At 40.1% G+C, this 13,669-nt stretch overlaps 1 protein-coding gene across 1 annotated transcript in view; it reads left to right on the top strand.

Moving 5' to 3' along the window:
- Uggt2 (UDP-glucose glycoprotein glucosyltransferase 2) overlaps positions 1–13,669 on the top strand; it is a 153,194-nt gene that overhangs the window by 76,142 nt on the left and 63,383 nt on the right. Inside the window, exons 20-25 of the mRNA XM_031361024.1 lie at positions 360–451; positions 3,381–3,587; positions 4,536–4,667; positions 10,135–10,259; positions 11,359–11,454; positions 12,143–12,179. Coding sequence (XP_031216884.1) covers positions 360–451; positions 3,381–3,587; positions 4,536–4,667; positions 10,135–10,259; positions 11,359–11,454; positions 12,143–12,179 — 689 coding nt within the window. The remainder of the gene's footprint in view (positions 1–359; positions 452–3,380; positions 3,588–4,535; positions 4,668–10,134; positions 10,260–11,358; positions 11,455–12,142; positions 12,180–13,669) is intronic.

Below are 13,669 nucleotides of genomic sequence, written 5' to 3'. Positions count from 1 at the left end.
TCCTGCTGCTCCTCCTCCTCCTGCTGCTCCTCCTCCTCTCCCTCCTCCTCCTGCTGCTCCTCCTCCTCTCCCTCCTCCTCCTCTCCCTCCTCCTCCTCTTGCTCTGCCTCCTCCTCTTCCTCTTCTGCTGCTTCTTTTTTGCTATGTTTTTTGTATGTGTATATGTGTGTCTGTATTTATATGAAATGTATTTAATATTCTCAAATAGTAGCAGAGAGAGATAGAGAAGATGTATGTAAAACAGCTTTTTTATATCATTAAGGTACTTATTTTGTGGGGTCTTTTTAACTGGAAATTTTCTTTTACTTTTAGTTTGATTTTAGAAAAAAATGTTTTACTTGACTATTTGAAATTTTCAGATGATGTAATATCTTCAGTCACTCTGTGGATTATTGCTGATTTTGATGTGCCATCTGGGAGAAAACTGCTTTTGAATGCATTAGAGCACATGGTGAGTATGAACTCCTCCTGAATCGAGGGTCAGTGTTCAGTTGGTCAGTTCATAGACTGAGGAGACTGTGTCAAGAATTCACACTTTAAACTCCATTTAAACCCAGGAGAAAGCCTGCTTGTCTCTGGTGAGCTTGAGCCTGCACTTCACTAACAGCAGCCAGTGATGGCAGCTTTGTCATGTAGCTTGTCAGCTGTTAGTCAAGAGAACTTCATCTATAAACTACGTTAACCTACATTGTTCTTGAGAGAAGTAATTATAAATCAATTCTTAGCATTGGTTTCTATATTTCAGGATATTTTTAAATGAATATCTATATTTCTAAGTGAGTATGTATGTGTATGTTTTAAAAATTAAGAAATATATCAAAATGTTCTATGACAGTGGTTTTTCTCACCTGTTTGTGAAGTTCAGTGTGTGAAGAGCATCTTGGGTAAGGATTAACCTCTCATGAGGATGTGGCCAGGTCTGCCTTCAGCTGCACATCTGACAGGAATAAATGCCTAGATGGAATACTCACTTGCCTATTGGCAAGTGGACCAAGTGCTTCATTCCATTGCCACATAAACCTCGTGTGTGTGTGTGTGTGTGTGTGTGTGTGTGTGTGTGTGTGTGTGTGCATATGTGTGCGTGCGCGCATGTGCGCGCGCTTAAAACATACAAGTATCTTTATGGCAGTTAATTGAATATATTAAAGATAAACTAGTCAGGCTGGATGACTTGGTGGGAAAGGCACATGTTGCCAAGCCTGAGGACCTGAATTCCAGCGCAGGACCGATATGGCAGAAGCAAAACTTTGCCTCCTGCAAGGTGTTCCATGGCCCTCACATGCATGCTATGGGACATGCCTACACACATAAAAATAAATGTAGAATAAAGCAAAGCTACTTTCTTAAGAACACTAATTTTGAGAAATGGGAATATTTAGAATTGTAAAGTGATATATTGACATAGAAAAAATGAAAAAAGATAATCTTTGTTTAGTAACATTATCATACATCTCTAGTTTTTTTCTGATCTTTAAATTGCTTTTCTGATTATTTAAGAAGTTAGAAGTGAAGTTACTCAAAATCTTGTGACTAATAGTTGCTATATAAGATTATAAAAAATCCTTATTCATGCACATGAATGCAAAAATGCTCAAAATATAAACAATAAAAGCAAATATTTAAATTGTCATATTTTATATTTTATATACATGTAAGTTATTAGAATTAATTTTTCTGATTAAATAAGTTGCTATTAGGTCTGTTTATAATCATGAAAATTACAACAAATAAGAAAGTAAATTTTAATGAATATACCATTTTGATGCTGGCATCAAAAATATCAAGTGCTAGAAACTAACGTAACAAAGTTGTAAAGCTGGAGAGAACATATAGAAGTGCTATGTGAGCAGAAGTGTCCTGTCGTCATTAGCGAAGTGGGCCAACATTGTAAAAATATTATCTCTCCCATAATTGATGTAAAGCCTTATTACAGCTCCAGTAGGAACATCTGTATCTTTTCAAAACTGCCACACTAAGTTGCAAACATAAGCAAAGATTCCAAGGACTAAGAACTGCTAGAATACTTGTAAAACAGAGAAGTAGAGAATAATTAATCCATCACTGTCAAGACTTCTGTAACGCCTACATAATTGAAAATGTTTTGGTTCTGCTTTTTTTAATTCAAGAATAGGAAAGAGCAAATCAGTAGGAAATAAAGACTCTAGGATCAGAGCCATGCCTGTCTTATTAGCACTGGGATAAAGTTAACCTTGAGACAGTAAGAATTGTCCTTAAAATCTCTCCACATTTGGCACCACATATAAAACCATTTCCAGATGATGTGTAATGGACTTATGCATGAAAGAGCAAAACAGTAAACTCCTGTGATGAATATCTTCATAACTTCAGAACAACAGTTTCTAGTAAAAAAGCAAAAGAAATGAGAGAAGGAAGGAAGGAAAGAAGGAAGGAAATCTAATCATTTTAAAAGGCTAACAGTACAGCAAAGAATCTAGGGGAAAGGCCAGTGATACAGAGAAGGATGCTCGGCATCATTGATGAGGGAGGAATGAAAGTAAGCCCTGGTGCAGAGTCCTTCTGCACTTCACAGAGATTTAAACTTAGATGGCAGTGCAAAACAGTCATGATCTCTAATACAATAAAACAAGAATCTCTATAGTGGGAGTGGCAACTAATACATATATTTTATAAATCATTTGTCTTTAAAAATTGAGGAAGTTAAAGAATTAAAAATAAACAAGTAAATATCTGTTTATGGTGGTGTGGCACTCCGAAGTGGAAGAGGCTCAACTATCCAGCAGCAAGCTAAATAAAGAGGATATTCACTTCGTGGAATTCTGCATACTACCAAAAATAACCACACAACAACCATATTTGTGAGGCTCGCGTTCTATTGACTGATACAAGAGCAAGAACATCACATGCTATATTAACCCACTTACATGAAACGTGAAGTAGTTAAACATTCAGTGCCAGAAATATAGCAAGTAAGAAATGAAGAGACTTCCTGGTACAAGTGTCAGGAGGGGTTATGTTAGTGGAGAGAGTGCACACTGCCTGAGGATGAGGCTGCCTGGGTTCCTGGCAGTGCTCTTGTTCTTGACCCATATAGTTATTTATGGTAGTTTAATTCACTTGAATTCTACACTTTGGTTTTATATATTTTATATTTTTATACACTTAAGTATCTTATTACCATAAAGTCTTTATACAAAAAAGAAGCTGATAGACTTGCTAATGATTGCTTCTCTAGCTATTGTGCAGAAAATTAGTTATCCAGTACAGCCATCATCGAAAGCCTGACAGTGAAAAGAGGGATAGGTGAGGGTGGGCGGGCACCAAGCGTGGTGATGAAGAAGAGTGTGCAGCTGTAAAAGGGTGTACCCAGCACAGATTTAACCTGTCCACGTACTTTGCAGGAAACAAGTTTCCATAGTCGGTTAGGGATTGTTTACAACCCCACAAAGAAGATAAATGAAGAGAACACAGCCATTTCTAGAGGAATTTTGGCAGCTTTTCTTACACATAAAAACAAACTCTTGAGAAGCTTTCTCAGGAAACTGGCAAAAGAAGAAACTGCTGAAGCAATTTATTCTGGAGATAAAATTAAAACATTCCTTCCTAAGGTTAGTAAAACAACTACGTGTATGATCTGTGTGTATGCACCAGTGTGTGTCTGTGGTGTATTTCAAAAATATGATTTATATATTTAGAGTACCATGTTATGGAAAGATATTAATAAGTATAAGAAGGTGGGAATGACACATGGTTGTGCAATGGGGGAATTGATGCTTGTGAGCTGAGAGTGCTCCTGTCCACAGACTTCAGCCACTGGCTCCATGTGGCCATTGTATACTTAACATTCAAATTTGTTTCTCAATCATGCTGACCATATTTCAAGTGCTAAGTATCCATGTGTGGCCATATTGAATGTGCAATAGAAAATTTCTATCATCATAAGTGTGCATGGCAACTTGCTAAACCCTCTGACCCCAAAGCCTCCTAGTGGTCCTCAAGGTGAATTGTGTGTACTAAAGTCTGGGCAGTACAGAGAGCGAGAAGTGTATCTCAGTATGAAGCTGTGTAAAATCTTTTCCTGATTTTCTAGAATAGCCTTCTAGTTGTTGACTTTGACCAAGGGTCATTGTTTAAATAAATAGTTAGTACATTACCCTTACATAACTGGTGCACTGGGGTGAGATGATGGAGCCTTTTATCTTAAACACTATTTTTAAGAGCATCTAATATGAGATACTGAGTTCAGAATTTAATGAACATTTCATTTCCTTACTGTTAAATTTTATTTAAACTGATGTTTACAACCATTTTAATAATCTACAAATCCCCCTTAAATGGTCCATTAATGAATAACTTATAACCATATGTATGTTGAACAAGATTGAAGGACTTTGTGAATAATTTGGCAAAAGAATATTATTTCTTTAAAATGTTCCTTCAGAAGAAAATAATACTTTAAACATTATTTGCATAATTTTATTAATATTAATAAAGAAGAACTTACATAAATGAATTTTATTCTGTCACTTCATCTTTTGATTCATTTTTAACCTCAGGAGATGGATAAGAATGGTTTTGAGAAAAAATATAATACCATTGGAGTAAATATTTTCCGAACTCACCAGTTATTCTGTCAAGATGTTCTAAAATTGCGACCTGGCGAGCCTGGGATAATCAGCAATGGGAAAGTAAGTGGAAGAGGCAATGTCTCATGCTTTAGTGGACACTAGTGCAGTGCACAGAAAGAGAGCCAGGGTCAGGATATGACACGTTACACAGTCCATGGGTGGCACACTAGGCAGAGCTCAGGATAAATAAGGTGATGCAAAGAACTCACTGTGCACCAAGCTGTGGCAACGCCTTCATGCCATCTGTAGAGCCCACTGTGCACCCAGCTGTGGCAATGACTTCATGCCATCTGTTACAGAAAGCAACTTTATCTTGTTCAGGAACATGTTTTATTGTGATAATACACCTTTATAGCTTAAGATGGTGTACAAAGCATATTTTTATGTCTTTTTCTCCTGTGCCTTTCCCCTGCAATTTTTATGTCACATGATACTAGTTTTGTAAATTCTGAAGTATGTTTATGTAGATTGTCATGTCTTTTTACATGCTACAGTCCTTTACAACTATAAATAGCACAAATTCTCATTGTGTTAATGAAGATGTACTATTACAGCTCATTATTTTATCTGTTTCTCTTAAAGGCATGACTAACTTCATCTGTAATTTGTATGACATTATAGTTTGATATTTATTTGTATATTGTGTCATCCATGTGAGGGTTAGAGAGAGACGTTGTCAGAGTTAATTCTGAGGCTGTCAAGCTTTGCAGAAAGCGTCCTGGTCGGCTGGCTTGTTTAGGCAGTATGTCAATGCTGTTTTTCTTGTGATGTGCTGCAGATATTTCTGATCAGTCTATAAACTGACACATACTATTTTTGAGGAGGGTAGTCTGATTTTTTTTACCAGTTATTTCAGTATAAAAATCTGATCAATAAGTTAGAATCTGATCAATAAGTTTATTAAATAAACCAATATGTTTGACAGATATCTGCTTTAACCTATCATACAGCAAATCATCAAATTATCTTAAAACTTCAAATGCACTCTAAATTTTTCTACATTTTTATGAACTCTGTTCACCTCTGTTAAAATCATCCTCACTGGAGCTGGAGAGATGGCTCAGCAGTTAGAGATTTCCGCTTTTGCAAAGGTATATTTTGGTTTCTAGACCCACACTGGGTGAGTCACAACTGTTTGTAATTGCAGGTCAGGGGATCCAGTGCCATCTTCTAGCCTCCATGGGTACTTCCGACACACATCATATATAGTCACCCATAAAAATAAGATAGCCCTTCTTTTCATTAATTAATTAATTAATTTACTTTACATCCTCATTGGAGCCTCCCCTCCCTCCCTCCTGGTGGCCCTCCTTCTATCCCACTTCTTTTTCTCCTTAGAGAGGGGAGGCTTCCCATGGACGTCAGCCCGCCTTGGAATACCACATTGTAGTAGGAATAGGCGCATCTGCTCCTACTGAGCCCAGTTAGGGGAAGGTCCCAAAGGCGGGCACCAGACAGACTCTACTCAGTGTTTCCATCAGACGCTGGGCGCAGCCTCCTCTCCTCTCTGATGACAGTTATGCTAGGCTCCTGTTTTCAAGTATAGCCGAGTTTCATTAATAGTATCATCAACAGAGGTGTGGTTTCTCTCATAACATAGGTCTCGAGTTGAACCAGTCATTGGTTGGCTGTGCCCTGCATTTCTGCTCCATCTTTACCCTTGCGCATCTTGTAGGCAGGACAATCTGTGGGTTAAAACTTTTATGGCTGGGTTGGTGTCCCCATCCCTCCATTGGCTTAAGCCTTTTTTTCTTTTTCTTTTTTTAAAGAATCATAATCATCTCTGAATAATGCTATTTTACAAATTGATTGTAAGCATTACTAATTATTAAAGTAAGTATTGATCAAGTTTGATAGTGAGCAAATGCAGGGATGTCCAGGGATGACCTCACTTCCATGTCATGGAAAGAAATACAGCTTCTTAAAAAATAGTTGTCAGGTATATGATCATCTCTGGCTCCCTATACTGTCCCCTAGGCAGAGTGAGTTGTTAGGGGTGAACCAGGCACAGAACTCAGCTGTCACCAGGATACATGTGCTAGGGCAGCTGAATACAGACACTGAAGCAAGTCAGAGTGTTTGATTTGTACCTGCTAATGGGAAAAGTGATTTTGGCTATTGTTCAGTTTGAGTAGAAATGTATGTTAGAATGTCCAGCATCGCAAAGGCTAATGTAGCATCACAACTTTTCAGATTGTTAGCATTTTGACAGTTTAATATTTGAAACAGCTTCTGCATTTTAGCATAGAACCTGTCCCAGTGGTGAACCTGGAGCGTATTTAGAGTTTTAGTTGTCTGTAAATGACTGATAATGTGAATGCAATAATGATTGTATCATTTCTGCAAGTTTTTGAATTTTTGAGACAATGTTTCACTGTGTCCTCTGGAACTGTGTAGGGCAGTTTGGCTTTGGACTCACGGGTACCTGCTCGCCCCTGCTTCCCAAATGCTGGGTTTACAGGGTGCCACCATGCCCAGCTAATGGTCACATGATTTATTGCCAAAATACTAAAGAATTACATGTTTATGCTGTTGTATAGTCCTTCTTGTATTTGTCACATCTGTCTTGCCCTTCCTAAGCCACACTGATCTAGGTTCAGCCTCAGTTGTTCCACGAGTTGTATACATTTGGTGAAACCTGCCTGCATTGTTTGACACTAAGAGCTATAACCATGTCAGAGGGCGGCTCCAGCAGTGTGTTCAGCAATCCAAGGAGGAGACGTGTGGTGGGTGACTGATGCAAAGCAGGCACAAACTCATGCACTTGGTGGATGAAGCCAGGCTTTATCAACTTTAATTTTCCTCTTAGTCCTTATATACTTTAATGAATTTCCCATGTACTTATACACATTACAGTCACTTCTTAATCATGAGTTCCAGTTACGCATAATGATTACAAGTTTCATATTTTTAAAAACAAGTTATTCTGAGTTCCATATCTGATTACTCAGTTTTCCCTGTGGTTTCTTCCCACTGTGTGTGTGTGTGTGTGTCATATATACTTTTTTAACTGCCAGTTTCTCTTGTGTTGGCAAATAGCAGTTTTCAGTTACAAGAGAGGAAATAGACATCATGTTATTCTAACTTAACACAATTCTTATCCATCTAGCATCGCTAACCATCTATTCTTATATTGTTTTTGTGGCAACAAAAGTGGATAGTCAGCTAGAGAACGTAGGTCAGCTATCTTTTACTTTTCTTGAGACAACAGACAAAGAGAAATGGATTCAGTGCACATGCTGCACAGCACTAAATCCTCAAGGCACACCATACCTTGTCAGCAAATTTGTGGTTAACAAAGCAGGAAAATCTGATTTTACATTGGGCACAGAAGCTGTCTTAACAGTGGCCCCTGAAGCTCACACACTGTCTTTGATCATTAGCCTGTCCCCTGTGGGTGAGACTCAGGAGCCCTTAGCAGCCAGGCTCACTTTGTTCTTGCTCTTGGACCCCCGCAGGCCACTCACTAGGTAACTAAGAATGAGTTTTTATTTTTATGTTGTGCCCTTGACTCCTGATTTAATTCATTGTTCATAAAAACAACAACAACAACAACAACAAAAAACAAACCACTTTGACCTAATCTTTTTAACCAAACATATTTTTAATTTCTCAGAAATCTTCAGCTAAATCATTAATCTGAGTGGCATTGTGTTTTAGAAAATCACCACTATTGTTATGCATTGTGATTGCATTACAGAGTGGGAAGTTAGAAACTCCCCAAGAACATTCATGCAAGGCTAAAAACAGGGTGACCAAGGCAGTAACAAGGACAGGAGGGCTCACAGCCGCAGGGGCCCTCAGGAGGCCAGACCCTCAGGGCGTCGGCTCGGGGCCCTCAGGAGGCCAGACCCTCAGGGCGTCGGCTCGGGGCCCTCAGGAGGGCTCACAGCCGCAGGGCCCTCAGGAGGGCTCACGGCCGCAGGGCCCTCAGGAGGCCAGACCCTCAGGGCGTCGGCTCGGGGCCCTCAGGAGACCAGACCCTCAGGGCGTCGGCTCGGGGCCCTCAGGAGACCAGACCCTCAGGGCGTCGGCTCGGGGCCCTCAGGAGGCCATACCCTCAGGGCGTCGGCTCGGGGCCCTCAGGAGGCCAGACCCTCAGGGCGTCGGCTCGGGGAGACTCATCCTCATTGTGCCCGTGAGATGAATTGTCTTTGTGAAGCCCAGTGCTGACTGCAGCTGCGCCTCCTGCTGCATGGCTGCTGCCATATTCTGTTGTGGAGATAGTTAACAGGCCTTGATATTAAAAATATTTGACATGCCCAGACAAGCTAACTTTTTTAGTAAATGTTAACTTGGTTTTCTCTTGAAATGTTTGAGAACTGCATGGAAGGAGTGAGCCTATGTGTACACTTGACTTGTTATGCAGTAGTAGATGAACATATGGGAACCAGTCTGTAGAGAGGAACTTTTACACAGTGTCGGCGAACGTTTTACTAGAGTTTGGTAAAGTTTAATGTTTTGTATTATAGAATTCTACATTAATTTAAAATAATCATACTAAACCAGGTGGCAGTAGTGCACACCTTTAATCCCAACACTCAGGAGGCAGAAGCAGGTGACTCTTGGTGATGGTGGGCTTGAGGGCAGCCTGGTCTACAGAGTGAGTTCCAGGACAGCCAAGGCAACTCAGAGAAACCCTGTCTCAAAAAAAGAAAAATAGAAAGAAAAGAAAAAAATTGAAAAGGAACAAAAAAAGAAAAAGCAAAAGAAGCAAAAATATCACATTTCTAAAAATTATTGCAATCAAAATTTAAATAACAGATTTTATCCTATTGTTGCTTAATTTTAGATAACTTTGCTTAAAGATTTTTTCCCACATTGAATATTATCAGATCTTATCCCCTCTAAGTTACAGTATTTGGGAGATGCATCCAGATTTATGTAGAAGGCTAGCTACTGAAGGGTCAGACTCTCTCTACTGTTTGATGCTGTGCTTGGTTACATAGTGAAGGCAAGCCAGTTTTCTGGTGTGTTTAGTCAGAAATATAGCCTGCCTTCTTTCTGTTCAGGGGTAAAAACAAGCAGGCAACAGCAAGTTGAAGCTGCTTTTAAAGTTAGACTGATATCAAATCTTCAGAGTTAAAAAAAATGTTTACATGAGTGCTTTTAATATTGCAGTGCCTGTTTCTGTGTTAAGACCCTGCGGTTTATATTTATAATGAAACACTATTTGACCTCTGATGTTGCCTCTTAAAGAGTCCAGTACTGTGTTTACATGACTTTTAAACAATGTTCACTGCAGAAGCAGCTGAAGAAAAGGTATGAAGAGCTGTTTGGAACCATTCTCTGTAATCTATCGAAAGACAACAGTCTACTTGCTGTGGTCCAATTGTTGTTAAATACATTGTTTCTCTATGAGATGATGTCAGCCCAGGTTCCCAATCAGGACTCTGAACACATGACACAATAGTGCCTGCATGATGCAGCTACAGTTGATGGTAGTGTTGGAAGGAACATGAAAAAAGGAAAGTGTCCTGAATGTCTCCTAGAAAATACCTAACAAAAACACTATCTTTATTTTAAGTTCCTAGGACCTTTAAATGAAGAGTTCTACAAAGAAGATTTTCACTTGCTTGAAAAGATAACATTTAGTAATTCAGTAGAGAAAATTGCAGGCATTGTTAAAAATATGGAAATGAACTCAAAAGAGTAAGTATTTAAATGTATTAAAGCAATTGGTTTGGAAGTTTTGTGTTTTACATATATTTTATCTCCCTCCCTCACTCCCTGTCTCCCTTTCTTCCTTCCTTCCTTTTTGGTTTTTCTAGACAGGGTTTCTCTGTATAGCCCCAGCTGTCCTAGAGATCCTCCTGCATCTGCCTCCTGAGTGCTGGAACTAAAGGCCTGAGCCGTCATTTTCTGGTTATCTATTTTCTTTTAAAGTTAGAAATATTTTGATATTTAGAAAAGTAAAGATACATAATAATAAAAGACTAGGAGAAGATGAATCAATCACATGTGGTTAAACAGCAGAAAATAAATCATTCCCTCTGTCAGCATCCCTGACTGGGGACAGTGCTCCCCTCCCTCGGCATCCCTGACTGGGCACAGTGCTCCCCTCCCTCGGCATCCCTGACTGGGGACAGTGCTCCCCTCCCTCGGCATCCCTGACTGGGGACAGTGCTCCCCTCCCTCGGCATCCCTGACTGGGGACAGTGCTCCCCTCCCTCGGCTTCCCTGACTGGGGACAGTTCTCCCCTCCCTCGGCATCCCTGACTGGGGACAGTGCTCCCCTCCCTCGGCATCCCTGACTGGGCACAGTGCTCCCCTCCCTCGGCATCCCTGACTGGGCACAGTGCTCCCCTCCCTCGGCATCCCTGACTGGGGACAGTGCTCCCCTCCCTCGGCATCCCTGACTGGGGACAGTGCTCCCCTCCCTCGGCATCCCACTGAGGACACTGTGTCCCTCTCTCAGCTCATTCTTTCTCTCTCCTTGTTTTGTATTTACCTAGCTCCATCCCTTCCTCTCCCGGGAGCCATTTTTGTAGAGACTGCGTGCAAAGGTCTCGTGTATTTTGTTTATACCTTTAGAGCTTCAGCTATAAATACCCACTGTAGGTGCTTCTGTGTTGAGTGTTTGGCTTTTCCAGAGAAATGTGGTTATACCATGTGTCCTATGCAATTCACTTCAGTAAGATAGGAGCTATAGCTGTGTTACAGAGAGAGCTTCTCTGTGTTGTTAGCTTTAACATGAAATGTGAAATTTTCTCTTCCTAGATGTCTCACACATTACTCTCTGTTTATACAGCATGAGTGACCTTGTGATGAAAATAGATGCGCTTATCTCTTCATTGTCTGTGCGTGCATCTCGGTATGACGTCACATTACTCAAAGAAAATCTCAGGTAATGCTGTAACAATATCTGACGCTTTTCTTCTACTGAATTATTTCATGCATTCTTTCCACTTGCCATGAATTATTTCCATTTTTTATAGCATAGTGAAAATTAAAAGTTTTCTGCTCAGTAAAAATAATATAAAGAGAAAAAATATCTAGGACATAGCTCAGTGATAGAGGATGTGTTTGACTTTCATGCATGCAGCCCTGAATTTAATTCCTAGTACCACATGACTAACATATACAACATAAACATACACACACATACACATACTCACCAAATGCACATAAAAGCACACACACACACATCAAGCACATACATGTACACACATACACGCACACATAAAACACCACACAACTCTAGCTGTTCAGCCTAGTGAATAAAAACACACTTAGAATATTAAGCTTAACGTTATACTTAGCATGACTTTTACTTAATGTCCAATATTATTAGTAACTTTAAACATCACCGGTCACTGTAAATAGTACTGTGTATTCTTGGTATATGAAATACTCAGTTTCGAAGTGCTGGGCTTATGACTGTATAGCACCATACACAATCCGCATAGTTAAGTGATGCCTTGGGACTAAAACAGTGCAGCCTTATAGAAAGAATTAGTCGTTGTCTGAGAGAAACTTAAAGCAGCAAGAGACAGATGTGTCGTTAAGCCATAACAAGTCACGTCATATTGTAGCCATTGGACAACCAGTTTCTACAGGCGCTGCAGTACGGTAGTAGCTTGTAGAGTTTCTGCAAGAGAACTAAGCAGCAACAATTGCAGAGTCATGTTACCAGATCATCTAACTCCTAACTCTTATTGCTAATAAAATTATCCAAGATCTGTTGACTCTACTACTCTTATTATAACACAAGTCATAGCTTCAAGTAAAATGAAGAGTCACTCAGCAGTTATGTTTGAAGTAAATATTTTACTTCATTGTTGAGCATTAATTTTTTCACTGCAAAGAGCCTTTCTGTAGCAAAGCTGACCCTTCCTCTACTGTCAAACAGTCTTCCTTCATCTAAAGAACAATGCTTTTATATGGCTAGTGTTAAAGCAGTAATTATGTTACACATCTATACTTTACAAACACACGTACTATTGGTTATCTTCCACTGGCGTCTTTGTTTCCATTTCCCTTTAAATTAAGTTCATCTCTTAATTTATGATTTAGATCAATGGGAGACAGATGGGAAGGACAAGAGGGAAGGAGGTAAAGAGGACGACACTGGATCCAAAGAAGTGATGATGACTTTGAATCTGCTTGTTTCTCATTCACTTCTTTCTGTGGGTTGATTTTGTACAGTGCCAACTGGGGTAAAAGTACTAAGTACTTAACTCTCAGATCTAAGGAGATAGATATATTTACCTAACAGAAAATATATTGGTTTTATTTTTCACATAATTCAACCCATGAAAAACTATCAGAATTTTTATTGTAGTATTCTCATTCTTTAAAGTGTATTTTAGGGGTGAGATCTGCCATTTTCTCTCCGGTGACTTTCTAAGGAGGGACCAGCCAGGAGGCACAGGCCTCACAAGTTGCAGGGCAGCAGGGACAGGATCCTCTCAACCTCCTTCTACACCTAGGAGTTACAGAGGTGGATCCGCAACCCTCTCTGCCCCTTCCAGGCAAGTTGAGAGCCTGCCTTCAGGGAATGCTTTAACCAAGGGACTTGGACCACACCTAGGAGGGACAATAGACCCACAGCCCTCTCTGCACCTTTTCCACAAGTGGAGATCCTGTCTCCAGGGTGTGCTCTGATCCCAAGACTCAGGACAGACAACTGATCCACAGCCATCTGCACCCGGGATTTACCAAAGGAGAACTGATCTCCCAGAAGTACTGACAAATGGCTTAGAGACCCACAGGAGGAACAAACTCTAGTCAGAGACAACAAGAACATCTAACACCAGAGATCAACAGATGGTAAAAGGCAAACTTGAGAATCCTACCAACTTGGCTTCATCAGAAACTAGTACTCCCACCACAGCAAGTCCTGGATATCCTAAAACATGAGAAAAGCAAGATTTGGATCTAAAATCATATCTCGCGATGGTGCTAGAGGAATTTAAGAAGGACATGAATAACTCCCTTAAAGAAATACAGGAGAGCCGGGCAGTGGTGGCGCACGCCTTTAAACCCAGCACTTGGGAGGCAGAAGCAGGCAGATTTTTGAGTTCGAGGCCACCCTGGTCTACAGAGTGAGTCCAGGACAG

The sequence above is a fragment of the Mastomys coucha genome, unplaced genomic scaffold, assembly GCF_008632895.1.
Source record: "Mastomys coucha isolate ucsf_1 unplaced genomic scaffold, UCSF_Mcou_1 pScaffold9, whole genome shotgun sequence".
Lineage (NCBI taxonomy): Eukaryota > Metazoa > Chordata > Mammalia > Rodentia > Muridae > Mastomys > Mastomys coucha.
This window is presented reverse-complemented; position numbering and strand designations above follow the sequence as displayed.